General features: G+C 39.7%; 1 protein-coding gene across 1 annotated transcript in view; it reads right to left on the bottom strand.

Moving 5' to 3' along the window:
• The window catches only part of DLAT (dihydrolipoamide S-acetyltransferase), a 28,719-nt gene that overhangs the window by 8,712 nt on the left and 5,606 nt on the right, over positions 1-14,401 (bottom strand). Inside the window, exons 6-10 of the mRNA XM_019469164.2 lie at positions 13,364-13,551; positions 11,702-11,855; positions 4,255-4,322; positions 2,872-2,964; positions 2,410-2,517 (exon numbers count right to left, since the gene is read on the bottom strand). Of these exons, the coding sequence (XP_019324709.1) occupies positions 2,410-2,517; positions 2,872-2,964; positions 4,255-4,322; positions 11,702-11,855; positions 13,364-13,551 (611 nt within the window). The remainder of the gene's footprint in view (positions 1-2,409; positions 2,518-2,871; positions 2,965-4,254; positions 4,323-11,701; positions 11,856-13,363; positions 13,552-14,401) is intronic.

The raw sequence follows: 14,401 nt of genomic DNA on the forward strand, positions 1-14,401 counted from the left end.
TATTTCTATACAATAGCAATGAACACGAGATTTATAATAGTATTAAAAAGAATAAAATACATAGGAGCAAATTTAACAAAAGAAGTACAAAAACTTACACTCAAAAAATTATAAACATGATTGAAAGAAATGAAAGACCTAAATAAATGCAAAGACACCCCCTGTTCATGGAGTGGGAACACTGTTAAGAAGGCAATACTCCCCAAGTTGATTTATCGATTCCATGAAGTCCCTATCCCTATAGGAAATATCCAAAACAGGCAAATCTAAGATGGAAAGTAGGTAAGAAGTTGTCTAGGGTTGGGGAGGATGAGAGAGGTGGGGTGGGGGCTATGGCTAAGGAGAGAATGGTTTCATTTTGGGGTGATAAGAAGGCTCCAAAATTTATTGTGGTGATGGTCACAGAATTCTGAATATACTAAAAGCCACTGAATTATAAACCTTATATGGGTGAATGGTATTATATGTGCATTATATCCAAATAAAGCTGTTTAAGAGAAATGAATAAAATATTACATTGGACATATATTTTTCACGCCTGATTTTCAAATAAATTATAAAATAGCTTTAACATTTTGACAATGAAAGTAAGCAATCATCTTTAACCTCTGTGCCAGTTAAAAAGCTCTGTTAATGCTTCATTGCTTCATTCTTTCATGCATCTAATATTTGAGTACTCCGTTCAGACATATAGCTCTAAAGCCCTGGATATAAAGCAGTGAAAAAAATGGGTAAAAATTCTACTCTCGGAGGCTTACTTTTTTTTTTTTTTTTTTTTACATGTTTACTTATTTTTGAGAGAGAACGCACATGCACAAAAGGGAAAAGGGCAGAGAGAGAGGGGGACAAAGGATCCAAAACAGGCTCTGCACTGATAGCACAGAGCACAATGTGGGGCTCAAACTGTCAAACTGAGAGTTTGTGACCCAAGCTGAAGTCAGATGCTTAACCAACTGGGCCACCCAGGTGCCCTGGGGACCTTACAATCTAAAGGGGTGGATAGATAATAAACATACAGCATGTAAAATAATGTCACATGATAAAGAAAAAAAATAGAGGAAAAGAACTAGAGGGAGAAGTGACCACTCACCCCAATCCTCTTCCCTTAATTTTAGAATAAGGTGACCAGGAAAGACTAGAGAAGGTGATATTGAGTCAGATCCTCACTGGTAAAGGAGGAAGCCAGATAGATGCTAGGGGGTGAATATTCCATGCACAGGGAACAGCAAGTGCAAGGGGCCTCAAGTAGGAGTACACAGGTGGAATGTCAAGGAACAGTAAGGCAACCATTGTTTTTGCAGCAGAGTAAACAAGTAGGAAAAGTAGTAGGAGGTCAGAGAGGCTACAGATAACCTGTGTAAGGTGCTGAATGCTGTTCTAATGCCCTCAGTGCCACTGGCTTTTACTTTTCACTTCTTTGAAAACATCTTTCATATCCCTCTCCTACTCCATTCTTAATGCAACCGTCTAGTCCAGACCCTTATCATGCTTACAGGACAAGCATAACTAGTCTCTGCCATTAAAGCACGCCACTATATATCTATTTCGACTAAACTTAAAATATTGCTATCATCATGTCACTATTACTGGTTTCTTCATGTCTAATTCATCAAGTCCAAATTGTTCTGCTTGTAAACAAGGTCTTCCCTAAACCAACAACTGCATACCCACCCTAGAAAAAGGTAGTCTCTCTTCTACATCTGCAATATTTACTTCCTTTCTTAAAAGCATTTTACCTCTATGGTATTCCATCATTAGAATGAACTTTCTACAACTTCTTTGCAATTCAAACACATACTACTCTACATGGCTTAACCAAGTTTTTCTTACACCACTGTGAATTCCCCAACTACTTTTACTGGGTTCCTCCTCTGAATTCCTAGAACACTTAACCCATACAACATAATTTAGCAGACAAAGGACATTACCATAAAGAGATTGATGTACAAATAAGTATTTTTACTTTAATAAAAATTGCCTTCTCTGTTTTTCACATGCATTATCTCAATTAGATTATAAACTGAAACTCACGGAGAAGGACTATACCTTATTCTATCTTCCCAAAAGTGCCTTATACTGAACACTAAATAGGTAATTGGTACTTAACTGCAAACACAGAGTAAACATACTCTTATCTAGCTTATCTTATCTAGCTTCATGGGATCACAGTGACTGAGGTAGGCTACAATGGATCCAAGGCAAAATCAACTTTAAATAATAAGCTTTAATCAAGGGTTAGAAAATAAAAATTGTCCAAGATATTCTCTCGGCAAGTTAAAATTATGAAGACACCATTTTCCAACATCAACTGGCATATTGGAACAAAAAATATGGGCAAAAATGTGTATGTTTAGTGGGGAAATACAAACATTTTAGAATTTACAGAGTTGGAATTTCCAGACCTTTTACCTTATTAAGTTCTTTCCGTACCAACAAAACTTCTCCCATATTTACGTCAATGGAAAGGTAATAATGAGGTATGGTTTGCTTAGACTGCATTAACCGCTGTGCAATAACCTAGAATCAAAGACATTAAAACATCACTTGTCTTAAGTGGTTCTTTTCTTTATTATCTAATTCAGGACTCTGTTTGCCCCTTTACTAGCTCCCTGGTAATGCTTACCTCAAGCATTATAACTGGAATATGGAGGACTGCACCGTAACCTGGGCCCCTTCTAGTGGTGTTTAATCAATATAATGTTTGTTTTTCCCAAGTATCTAATTGGCCAAAGCAAACATCTTAAGCTAGTCATCTATGATTCCCAACTAAAAAAAGTCTCTGTTAGTGTTTCAAACCATGAATGCAATTAAACAATCAGGGTAAAGACGCCCCCTATGGTGCTGGTTGCAGATTTAGGGTAATATTCTTACTCGGCGAATGTTGCTGACTGGGACATCTGTGAAGACACCTGTGGGAACGGGTGCCACTCCTGGACCCGGGGCAGGCACAGCAGCTGCTGGAGCCTATGGGGAAGTAAAAAAGCTCTTAGTAACTGACTCAATCCTGGCATATACAACTGGGGCAAGTCAGTGACTCTACAGATGGCAAAGTACAAATTAGAAGGCTTAGAGAAAATAGCTATTTCTATCCCAAGAGAGCAAAAGGGACTCTTATTTGTACTGTGCTTACACAACAGTTCTGATTTTAATTTTTATACTTAGAATTCTGTAATCATGTCTTAAGTATCATTTTTCTTTGTTCAATGATTACTTTGTCAAAATAATTTTGTATCTGCAAAATTACCTTCAAGAAAAGCAATCAAAGCATTCTTAAACTGAAAGAAGTAGACATAAACATAAACAAGGTAATTATTTTTCTGGACAGTGTTAAAAAACAATGACAAATCTTTCATTTTAAAACAAACATCTAAATAACTAAATCATTTTCCTTACTTTTAGCTAATAATCTTAACAATTTAAACCAACTAAACATTAGTTGATTGGTTATGTGGATTTAATCCCTGTGTGGAATAATTAACCACATAAAATTCAAACTCTATTCAACCAACTTGTAAGCATGTTTTTAAAAACAGAGCCAGTCAGGGATGCCTGGGTGGCTCAGCCAGTTAAGCATCCGACTATAGTTCAGGTCATGATCTCACGGTTTGTGGGTTGGAGCCCCGTGTGGGGCTCTGTGCTGACAGCTCAGAGTCTGGACCTGCTTCAGATTCTGTTTCCATCTCTCTCTGCCCCTCCCCCACGCTCGCTCGCTCTGTCTCAAAAATAAATAAAACGTTAAAAAAAAAAAAAAATCAAAATAGGGCCTGAGTGAGAAGGAGGGTTTGTTAGGAAAAATTCAGTACCACTGGAAAAAAAAAATTGGAATGAGTGTCAATGTAGCATTATCATCTTTCCTTTTTTTTCCTTTTTAATGTTTGTTTATTTTTGAGAGAGAGTGCACATGATCAGGGGAGGAGCAGAGTGAGAAGGGGACAGAGGATCTGAAGCAGGCTCTGCAGTGAAAGCAGTGAGCCCGACGCGGGGCTCGAACTCGTGAACTGTGAGATCATACCTGAGCTGAAGTTGGACGCTCAACCGAATGAGCCACCCAGGCAGGCGCCCCTCATCTTTCCTTGTGTATGCTGAATGATAGCACATTCATATCTATATAGTGCTAGCCAGTGAAATTAGGCAAAACACAATTCTGGTCAAGCTATTTCATTCATAAATAATGTATGAAAGGGTCTAACAGGTTGGACAAAACATTTTGCAGGAACAAAGTGCCAAAAAAAAAAAAAGCCAAATGTAACTCACAGGAGCAGCTTTAGTAGGCACAAAAGAGTCGATATCCTTCTTGATGATTCTGCCGTCTGGTCCCGTCCCTGGAAGAGACGCATCAATATCACACATGTGACAGCACACCACTGGTTCCTCTGGGATATCGACACTGTGATCCTGAAGTGCAAGTTCCTAAGGGTTCTCTACCAAAGACCCTCTGAAGTGGTCACTGCTCTACTCCTGCACCTTAAAGTTCTCTCTAAAAAAAATAGCAGCTTTTATGCAATTATTAATTTTGATTCACAGAGTGCTCTTGTTTGAGCTGTAGCCGTTCTTTTCTTAATTACTACAGCAAATGCTCCGTTAGGCGAATGTGATAACCGCTACACTACGGAAACCCTGTGGCAGCAAATGCTCTTTGTTAAGTATTTCTCTTTCAGAGTTTTGTATCAGTTGTTCTTCATTTTTTTATGTCCTTTACTTTTAAATTGGGAAATACTGGCATATGGCTAATGCTGAATACAATTTATACCTCCAAAACAAAGTCTAGCTGCCTCTTCTCCTAGGCAGCTCCAAAAAAAACCCTTTCTGAATCTTGAAATGGATCTCGTTTGAGTTCTAGATTCGTTTGATCGTAAAGAATTCCTTTTGTACAGAGTCGACAGGACAACTATTTCAGATAATTTTTTCACCCCAAAATAGCTTGAATAACTCTCAGCTGCAATGATCTTATCTCTATAATTGTTTCTTTCTCCTGTGGGCTCCATCACTCACAGCTCTGTCACACCTGCCAAGGCTCTAACCTGGCCTATGTCAGAGGCCTGGGAGTGAAGTGTGTGCAATGTCACACGTGGGGAAAAATCTTTAAAATCCTCTCACAACAGGCTGAGTTTTATTTTCACTCAATTTCCTTCCTCCGCCCATCCACAACCAATCAGCTTTAACTTTAGACCCAAACAGATTCCTGAACCTTAATTCTAAGGAGATTCAGAATTTAGTTATTTAAAATACCTTTTAAACTGGCCCACTTCTAGAAAAAATTTGGTCAAATTGATTCATCTTCCCCCAAGGCAGACTTTTAAAAGGATTCTTGTTGTACGCAGTTCGTCCCAACTCCTTTCCTTCATTATGAAAAATGAGTTGGCTAGGATTGTGCTTATCCTCACCCGGAGCTCTAGAACAGAGGTAGCAGTACCCCTATTAGATTCGCCTCTTTTATAAAAGACAGAACCCATAACCGACCATTACCACCAAGGCTGATCTGGACACCACAGCCCCTTGAGAGGAGGAGACCTACAGAATCATCTGCCTTTGGTTGGACTTCAGCCACCCTCAAGAAATTCCCATTAGGAGTCAGCTGAAATCTTTTAAATGTTTCTGTCCATCTCCCTACAGAGGCACAACAGGCCATCATAAAGCAATATGGTATAAAGGGAAGAACACCAGGCTAGGAGGAAAAATGCAGGGCTGTGTCAGATAAAAATTAGACACAGCCTCTGTGCTGGTCTTTTTAGTCTCATCTGTAGGACACAGGTTATAATGCCGGCCCCTGCTCGAAGGAATGTGTGAGCACTGATGATCACATGGGATAGTGATGTGAAAGTGCTTTGCCTCAAAGAAATAGAAAACAAACATGGGGACCTGGGAGACACATCAAACTTGGACACTAGGGTTTAGGCTTTAAAACAGTTTCTGTCTGGGACACCTGGGTGGTGTCTTTCAGCACAGAGCCTACTTGGGACTCTCTCTCCTTCCACTCCTCCCCTGAGCATGTATACGCTCTCGCTCTCAAAACAAATAAAAATAAACGTAAAAAAGGAAGTTTCTCCCCAAATGATTACAAGTAGTCATATTTGCTAAGTCATTTGTCCCTCCAAGAAGGTGGGGCGGGGGGGGGGGGGGGACTAGAGGTTGAGTTCAACAGTTCACAGCCAAGGATTTAAATAAACATGCCTTCTTACTGAACTCTCTATCAAATAAATACTCTTAACAACAAGATTTGGAGCTTCTGGGTTGGTGAACACATCAATGTGCTAGGAGGGCAGTCCTCCGAGCGAGGGCATGCAAGCTTTGCACCCCCCCACCACAAACCACTCCTCGTCCTATGCATCTCTTCTACTGACTGCCCCTGCACATCCTTTACAGTAAACCAGTAAGTACAGTGCTTTCCTGAGTTCTGTGAGTCGTTCTAGTGAATTTTCATACCTAAAGTGGGGTCTTGGGAAGTCCTGACTTATAGCCAGTGGGTCTGAAGTATGGGTGGTCCCTGGGACCTGTAACTGGCATCAGAAGTGGGGCTGAGCCCTCAAGCCTGGGGGGCCCGATGCTAACTCTGGATAGTGTCAGAACAGGATTGAAGTGTTGGATACCCAAATGGTAGCAGAGAATGGATTGTTGGTGTGGAAAAAAAACATACATTTGATGACAGAGAGGTGTCAGAAAACCCCACGCAATCACTGATCCTCTCAGCTTGCTTATTCTAGACCATTCCTTCCTACTGCAAAATTTCTTCAGTCTCACCAAGACCCCCCACTCCACTGACTTGACCGCTCCCATCATCTACCATCTCCCTATCCCCTACACTTCCTCACCCAGGTTCCAATGGGTAGATCACGGTTATAGTCACTCCCTGGTCAAAATCTAAAAAGTCTGCCGGCTCAAGGGAAACAAAAGCAAATATGAACTACTAGGACCTCATCAAGATAAAAAGCTTCTGCACAACAAAAGAAACAACAAAACTAAAAGGCAAGTATGGAATGGGAGAAGACATCTGCCAATGACATCTGATAAAGGGTTAGTATCCAAAATCTATAAAGAGGTTATCAAACTCAACACTCAAAAAAATAAATAATCCAGTTAAGAAATGGGCAGAAGAGAGGAGCCTGGGTGGCGCAGTCAGTTAAGTGTACAACTCTTGGTTTCGGATCCAGTCACGATGTCACAGCTCGTGGATTTAAGCCCCACATCGGGCTCTGCGCTGGCAGTGTGGAGCCTACTTGGGATGCGCTCTCTCTCTTTCTCTCTCTGACCTTCCCCGGCTCATGCTCTCTCTCTTTCAAAATAAAAAAAAGAAAAAAGAAAAGGGCAGAAGACATGAACCGACGTTTGTCCAAGGAAGATATCCAGATGGCCAACAGAGACGATGCTCAACATCACTCACCATTAAGAAAATACAAATCCAAACGACAATGAGATACCACCTCACACCTGTCAGAATAGCTAAAATTAACAACAAAAGAAACAACAGGTGTTGGCAAGGATGTGGAGAAAGGGGAACCCTCTTACACTGTTGGTGGGAACGCAAACTGGTGTAGCCACTCTGGAGGAGTATGGAGGTTCCTGAAAAAGTTAAATAGAACTACCCTATAACCCAGCAATTGTACTACTAGGTATTTACCCAAAGGATACAAAAATACTGATTCGAAGGGGCACATGCCCTCTGACGTTTATAGCAGCGCTACCGACAATAGCCAAACTATGGAAAGAGTCCAAATGTCCATCGACTGATGAAGATATAGTATATACATAAATGGCGTATCACTCAGCAATCAAAAAGAATGAAATCTTGCCATTTGCAACAACGTGGATGGAGCTACAGTGCATTTTGATAAGCAGAAAAAGTCAGAGAAAAACGAATACCTTATGATTTCACTCATATGTGGAATTTAAGAAACAAAACAGATGAACACAGAGGAAGGGGAAAAAAAAGAGGAAAGCAAACCCTAAGAGACTCTTAACTATAGAGAACAAACTGTGGGTTGATGGAGAGAGGTGGCCATGGGATAGGCTAAATGCAAGATGAGTATTAAGGACAGCACTTGTTGGGGTGAGCACGGGTATTATACGTAAGTGACATAATCATTAAGTTCTACACCTGAAACCAACTTTACCGTGTATGTTAACTAACTAGAATTTAAATAAAAACTTGAAAAAAAGGTCTGCCTTCTCAGTGCCAGCATCAGAGTAGCTTAACGCTGCTGGAGACAAAAAAAGTACACACTTAGGTGACTGATTATACTCTAAATTCAGAGCCACAAACCTGAAATAGACACATAAACTGCCCAGAAACTAAGTTATATTTCCTTCGAATTCACTTTCCCTGAGAATACTACCTAACAAATTCTCTAACTGCAAACCTCCCCATACTCAGTCTCCAGCTGATACCTTCACTTCAGACTTTCTTGATCAAACTGCAGCAATCATTCTCCTCGTCCTCCACCACCAAGCCTATAAATCCACCCCATATTCTCCTCTCTCCTATAAAAATAACACAGAATGTTCTTACTTCCTATCAAAAGCCAATCCTTTCCTTCCTACATTTTCAAAAACTGTTTCTTGCCAAATTATTCTGCCCTTTCCTCACCATCTATTTATCCCTTTGTATGAGACCACTAGTTCTCACCAACACAATTTTGCCCCCCGGGGGACATGTGGCAATGTTTGAAGTTGTTTTCAGTTGTTACAAGTGGGTGATGCTACTATGACATAGTGGGTAGAAGCCTAGGATGTTACTGAGCATCCTACAAAACACAAGACACCTCCCTCCCCCAAACAAAAATTATCTGGTCAAAAATGTCAACTCTGCCACAGCTGAGAAACTCCATACTAGACCTCTTCTACTATCAATCACTCTCAAAAGCCCTCTCTTGAGCCCATATTCTCCTAAGCTACGTCCTATTTCTATGCCTTCCTTCATAGTGAAGCTTCTTAAATGAGTTGTCTACAAAGCTATCTCCACTTCTCCATCCATATTCTACTTTTCGGCTTACTCAGACTTCCACCACACCTTTCTTTTGAAGTAACTGTTGTCAAGTCCCCATGTACCATCCTCGACTAAGTTCTGTTGATTCTGTCAAAAATGTATCTTGAAGCTGTCCATTTCTTTCCATTTTCACTGTCACCATGCTGGAAAAGTCACCACTGTCAGCTCCAGCAAAAGCCTCTTAACAGGGACCTTGGCTTTCACTTGACCCATCTGCATAAAGCAGCTAAAATGATCTTTTAAAAATACTTCCCTATTGGAGCGCCTGGGTGGCTCAGTTGGTTGAGTGCCCAATTCTTGATTTCAGCTCAGGACTTGATTCTGAGGTTGTGGGATCGAGCCCCATGTCAGGCTCTGTGCTGAGCATGGAGCCTGCTTAGGATTCTTTCTGTTTCTCCCTCTGCCCCTCTGTCCTGCTCCACTCTCTCTAAAATTAAAATACACATACACACACAGGAACCAAAAAACCTGTCCTTATTTTAATCCTTTAGTGGCTTCCTACTATGCTTTAATAAAATTCAAATTATACAATGACCCATAAAGTGCTCCTGCTTCTCGCCCCTGTACTTCTTTCCAACCTCACCTCCTTCCACTAAACCCTCTGCTCACTATGTTCCATGAACACTGGCCTCCTCTATGTTCCTCAGACGTGCCAAGCTCTCTCCCACTTCAGATGTGTACTGCTGGTCTCTCTGTGCCCAGTTCTTCACATGGTTGGCTCACAGCTTGTCACTCAATAGTGTATCACTTGGTTTCTTTCTTGGCATTCATCTTATGTAATAACAGGTTATTTTCATTTTTACAGCTAATATCTCTATATGCTGTCTATGTGCAGGCACTCTTTGTTAACTTAATCCTCAAAACCTGTAAGCCATTATTTTTATACAGAAATGAAGAAACCGAAACATAAAAGGTCATAAAGCTAGAGTACAGCAGAGCCAGGATTCGAACCTGAGCATTCCAGCTCTGGAGCCCATACTCCTAACTACTAAGCTGCACTCCCTTTCTGTTCATTTAATTCTTTATTGTTGGTAATACAGGCATCTGAAACTGAAATCTTGTCTGTCTTATGAACAAGTGTTAGATGCACAGACAACACTCGATGAATTTTAAATACTGGTAAATGAATCACCTAACTCTAATTGCCTGATAAGAACATGGGGATTTCCCCACTCACATTTTGTGTATGGCAGCCAATGTTGGTAAGTATCTCATAAACGGTCCTTCTTCACTTGTCTAAATTCTTCAGATATAATTATTAATCCATAGATAAAATCTATCCCAACTTACTTTGCTAATTCTAGTCCCAAATAACATAAAAAAATGGCCATATGCCATTGAAACAACACGAAGATGGAAAAAAGCATCTTAAAATATTACAAAAATCCTCTGAGGTCCAAAAAATTTACAACATTCTATTCTTATTCTTTGGGGACTGGCTTGCTTCCAAGCATGAAACAAAAGCCAGCAGACAGATGATAACCAGCACTGAATGCCCACAGCCAGACAACTGGGGAAATAACCAGTATCTAGACTCAAATTGCAACTTTACTACTTAACATAAAGGGAGATCCCTTAAGAGTATCTTCTTGGGTCACCTGGGTGGCTCAGTTAGTTAAGCGTCTGACTTCAGCTCAGGTCATGATCTCACAGTCCGTGAGTTCGAGCCCCGCGTCGGGCTGAGTGCTGACAGCTCAGATCCTGGAGCCTGCCTTGAATTCTGTGTCTCCCTCTCTCTCTGTCCCTCCCCTGTTCATGCTCTCTCTCTCTCTCTCTTTCCTTCAAAAATAAATAAAAAATTAAAAAAAAAAAAAGAGTATCTTCTTATCCAAAAAATGGTGAATGAGAATTCTTATTTCAAGAAAAGAAGCGCTAAATGCGGTAATTCAGTGACTAGCTCATAGCAGAAGCCATCAAACCAGGCTTCAGGATTAGTAATTTCCACTTTGTTCAAGTAAGTACACTAATTACCTTACATTTAATTTTAGCTCAAAGATACTTATTTAAATGCCAGGCAATAATATTAATATGAACAGAACTAACATTTGTTGAGTACCTATTATCCTCTAGATATTGTCTTAAGCCCTTTGCCTGTTTTAACGTACACATCATTTCAGTTTTACAGATGGAAGAGCAGATGGTTTAAGTAATTCATCTATAGACATACACAAGTAATTCACCTAAAGCCATATTACACAGAAGATGATAGAGCCAGGAGTAAACCCCAGATGGTCTGATTCAAGACCCCATACTCTTACCACTAAGCTATACTTTCTCTTTGGGGAGAGAAAGATAGGAGTAAGACATTTCCCTTTGCCCTCAAGGAGCTTTAGTTCAGTTTTATATGAATTCTATTATTCAAAGTCATTTCAAATCACCCCAGGTTTAGGTTTTGTTCACTAACAGAGACTTCTTAATACAAGGTCAAGTCATAAAATTCAACTTTGCTGCACAAGCACATTATACTTTCACCAACAATTAAGTAGTTCCCAAGAACCGAGAAAGAAAAAGGCTATCTATACTATATAGGTAGATCCTAAATGGACTGAATACAGCACAAGTTTCCCTATCTGTGGTGGCAACAAAGGAGATTATTTCACTCTCTCATCCTTCTCCCTACTGTTCCATGTAAGATGACTGTATAGTTGTACTTGCTAGTCTTAAGAAGGAAACTCAAGTGAGTTTTATCTTTACAACCCCATTCCACAGAGACAGACTTACCTTTTACCTGCGTAAGGTCAATCCCTTTCTCTGCTGCCAATTTCTTTGCAAGAGGACTAACGAACAACCTTCCCTTTGGTCCAGCAGGAGTAGTAGGGCGGGTGGCTGAAGGTGTAGGGGCTACAGGTTGGGGAGTTGGAGGAACAGGGGCCACCTTTTGAAAAAAGTTAGATTGTTAATTCACCACTGCAAAGGCTGGTCTGAAAGATAAGGAGTTTACATTTTATTAAGAAGTCAAGATATATTAAGTAACTTTCATCTTTCTCTCAAAGATCATAATGCACATTTCCCCTGCTTAACCAACTTAATATAACAATATGAAGAGGAACAACAATACTTTATGTCAAAGACAGTACCAAGTTATCTTTGTGATAACATGGAGAGGCAGGAAATTTAATACTGTTATCCAGTATATAATATCTTCATAGGCTTTCTTCACTTTACTCTCTTGCTGCTTCTTATTCTCATTTTCTTACATGACCAACATGGTTTTTGTTTTCAGTTAACGTCATTTCAAAGTAATAAATTATGCTGGAAGGTTCCATGTTGAAAATATCTTAATAAACCAGCACTACTACTTGCCAGCTCCCCACAAACGTAGGGCAGTAAGATATCAAGTTTCCTTTGACAAAAATATTGTACGTAATCTAAACTCACATGATTCTAACATCTACAGAAGGCTGGTGATAATGTTATCTATGCCTGGACTTCACACAAGTACATAATAGATATATAGTATATAATGTAGAGCATATAGCAACAAGACTAAATTCTAAGCAAAACAAGCCATGCTACATCAAGGTTCTAATGTATTATAAACAGAAACCTGACCCACTATCATAAGCAAATACCAAGAGTACTGACAGTAACAAAGATTAGTTGACCCTCCAACGACATGTGTCTGAACTACACAGGCACACTTACACACGGATTTTTATGGTATGGGACTGTAAATGTGTTTTCTCTCCTTTATGATTTTAATAACATCATCTTTCTCTAGTGTGCTTTAAGAATACAGCATACAATCTATATAATATACTAAATATATGTTAATGGACTGTCTACGCTGTTGGTTAAGGCTTCTGGTCAATAGCAGGCTTAGCAGTTAAATTTGGGGGGAATCCAAAGTTATACACGGATTTGCAAGGGCGCAGTTAGTGCCCCAGTCCCTGTGTTGTTCATGAGTCAACAATATATAATAAATTCTACAGAAACTGGGGAATGAAGTATTAACTTCCATATATACATCTATACCTAAAGCATAAAAAGAACATGTCATCTCAGCTTTGTTCTCAGCAGACCTCATGACAGTAGGAAAAAAGAAACAGACACAGGTCAAACAACTATTAGGTGGGCAGTGCAGTGCCACATACCTGTAGATCTCCACAAATGCTCACTATGTCCATCTTTTTTTGTTTTTCTTTTTCAGATTTTTTTTTTTTTTTTTTTTAAGTAATCTCTATACCCAACATGGGGCTTGGATTCACAATCTCAAGATCAACTCATGCGCTCCTCCAACTGAGCCAGCCAGGTGCCCCTAACTATCTCCTTCTTTATTCGTAGAGTCTTAGGGTGGGAAGGAACCTAGGATATTATCCAGTCTAATCCCTTAATTTAGAGATGAACAAGGTAATGTTTCCTCAATTCTAGAAGCATACATACCGGGGGTGGAGGAGATGGTGGTGCTTGTGGTTTTAAATCAGTTACTTCAGTTGGCCTATAGTCAGCAAATGCTGGTATATCTTCCTCTTTTTCTACAATGATACAGAGTGGGGTTCCTAGAGGGACATCTCTTGTGCCTTCAGGGATCAGGATTTTTGCCAGGTAACCCTCTTCCTGTACTTCAAAACCTTGAATAGAAAGAAAAACCATTATGGGACTTAAGGGACTCCACTATCTCACCAAACTCAAAGCAGTTTTAAGTAAAAAGCTCTTCTCCTTCAAGCTAGCTACCCAACCTTTGGTGAGCTACTCTACCTCTCTATGTCACAGCTCCTTCAACTACAAAATGGGGGTAACGATAATACCTACCTCACAGGGACGTTATAAGAATTAATATTTTCCAAGAACCTAGAAACAGTACCTGGTACAAAGTAAATACTAAATAAATAGCTGTTAAATAACACTATGAGAGATTACAGACAGTAGTTAATTATGAATATTTTTCTAAAAACATCTCTAAGGGAAGCCCCTACACAGACCCATAAGACCTCAAGCTGGCATCAACTGTACCAGTATGACATCAGCTGTACTGCTAAAAATAAGAACCACATGGATGTTAAATTAAGGGAACTACTAGGTTTGACAGTGATGTGGGATAAATTATGCCCCTAAAAGCACCTTTGGAGTTTTTCAAAGAGATTATATTGGGTATTCAACTATTCCAATGTAAAGAATATGGTATTACTAGGGTTTCTAAGGAATTTACAACTTAACATTTTATTCAGCTACTGCTCTTGGAAAGAACTCCAATGTGAAGTGTTTCAAAAGTAAAACTAAAAGAAGCCATCGCAGAGAACAATTTTTGCCTTGCAGATCTGGGCTTTCTGTTGTGTTGTGCCTCTCCCTGATGAACACATCTTTGACGAATCTTTCCCTTCTCCAGTTAAGCATTAATATCCAATAAGAGATTTAAAAAAAAAAAAAAGACTTCAGGGCCACAATAGAGTTGGACCAAGGTAATACTTCTCCAGTGCCTAG

Source organism: Panthera pardus, unplaced genomic scaffold, assembly GCF_024362965.1.
Source record: "Panthera pardus isolate Hobbes unplaced genomic scaffold, ASM2436296v1 HiC_scaffold_12, whole genome shotgun sequence".
In the NCBI taxonomy this organism is placed as follows: Eukaryota; Metazoa; Chordata; class Mammalia; order Carnivora; family Felidae; genus Panthera; species Panthera pardus.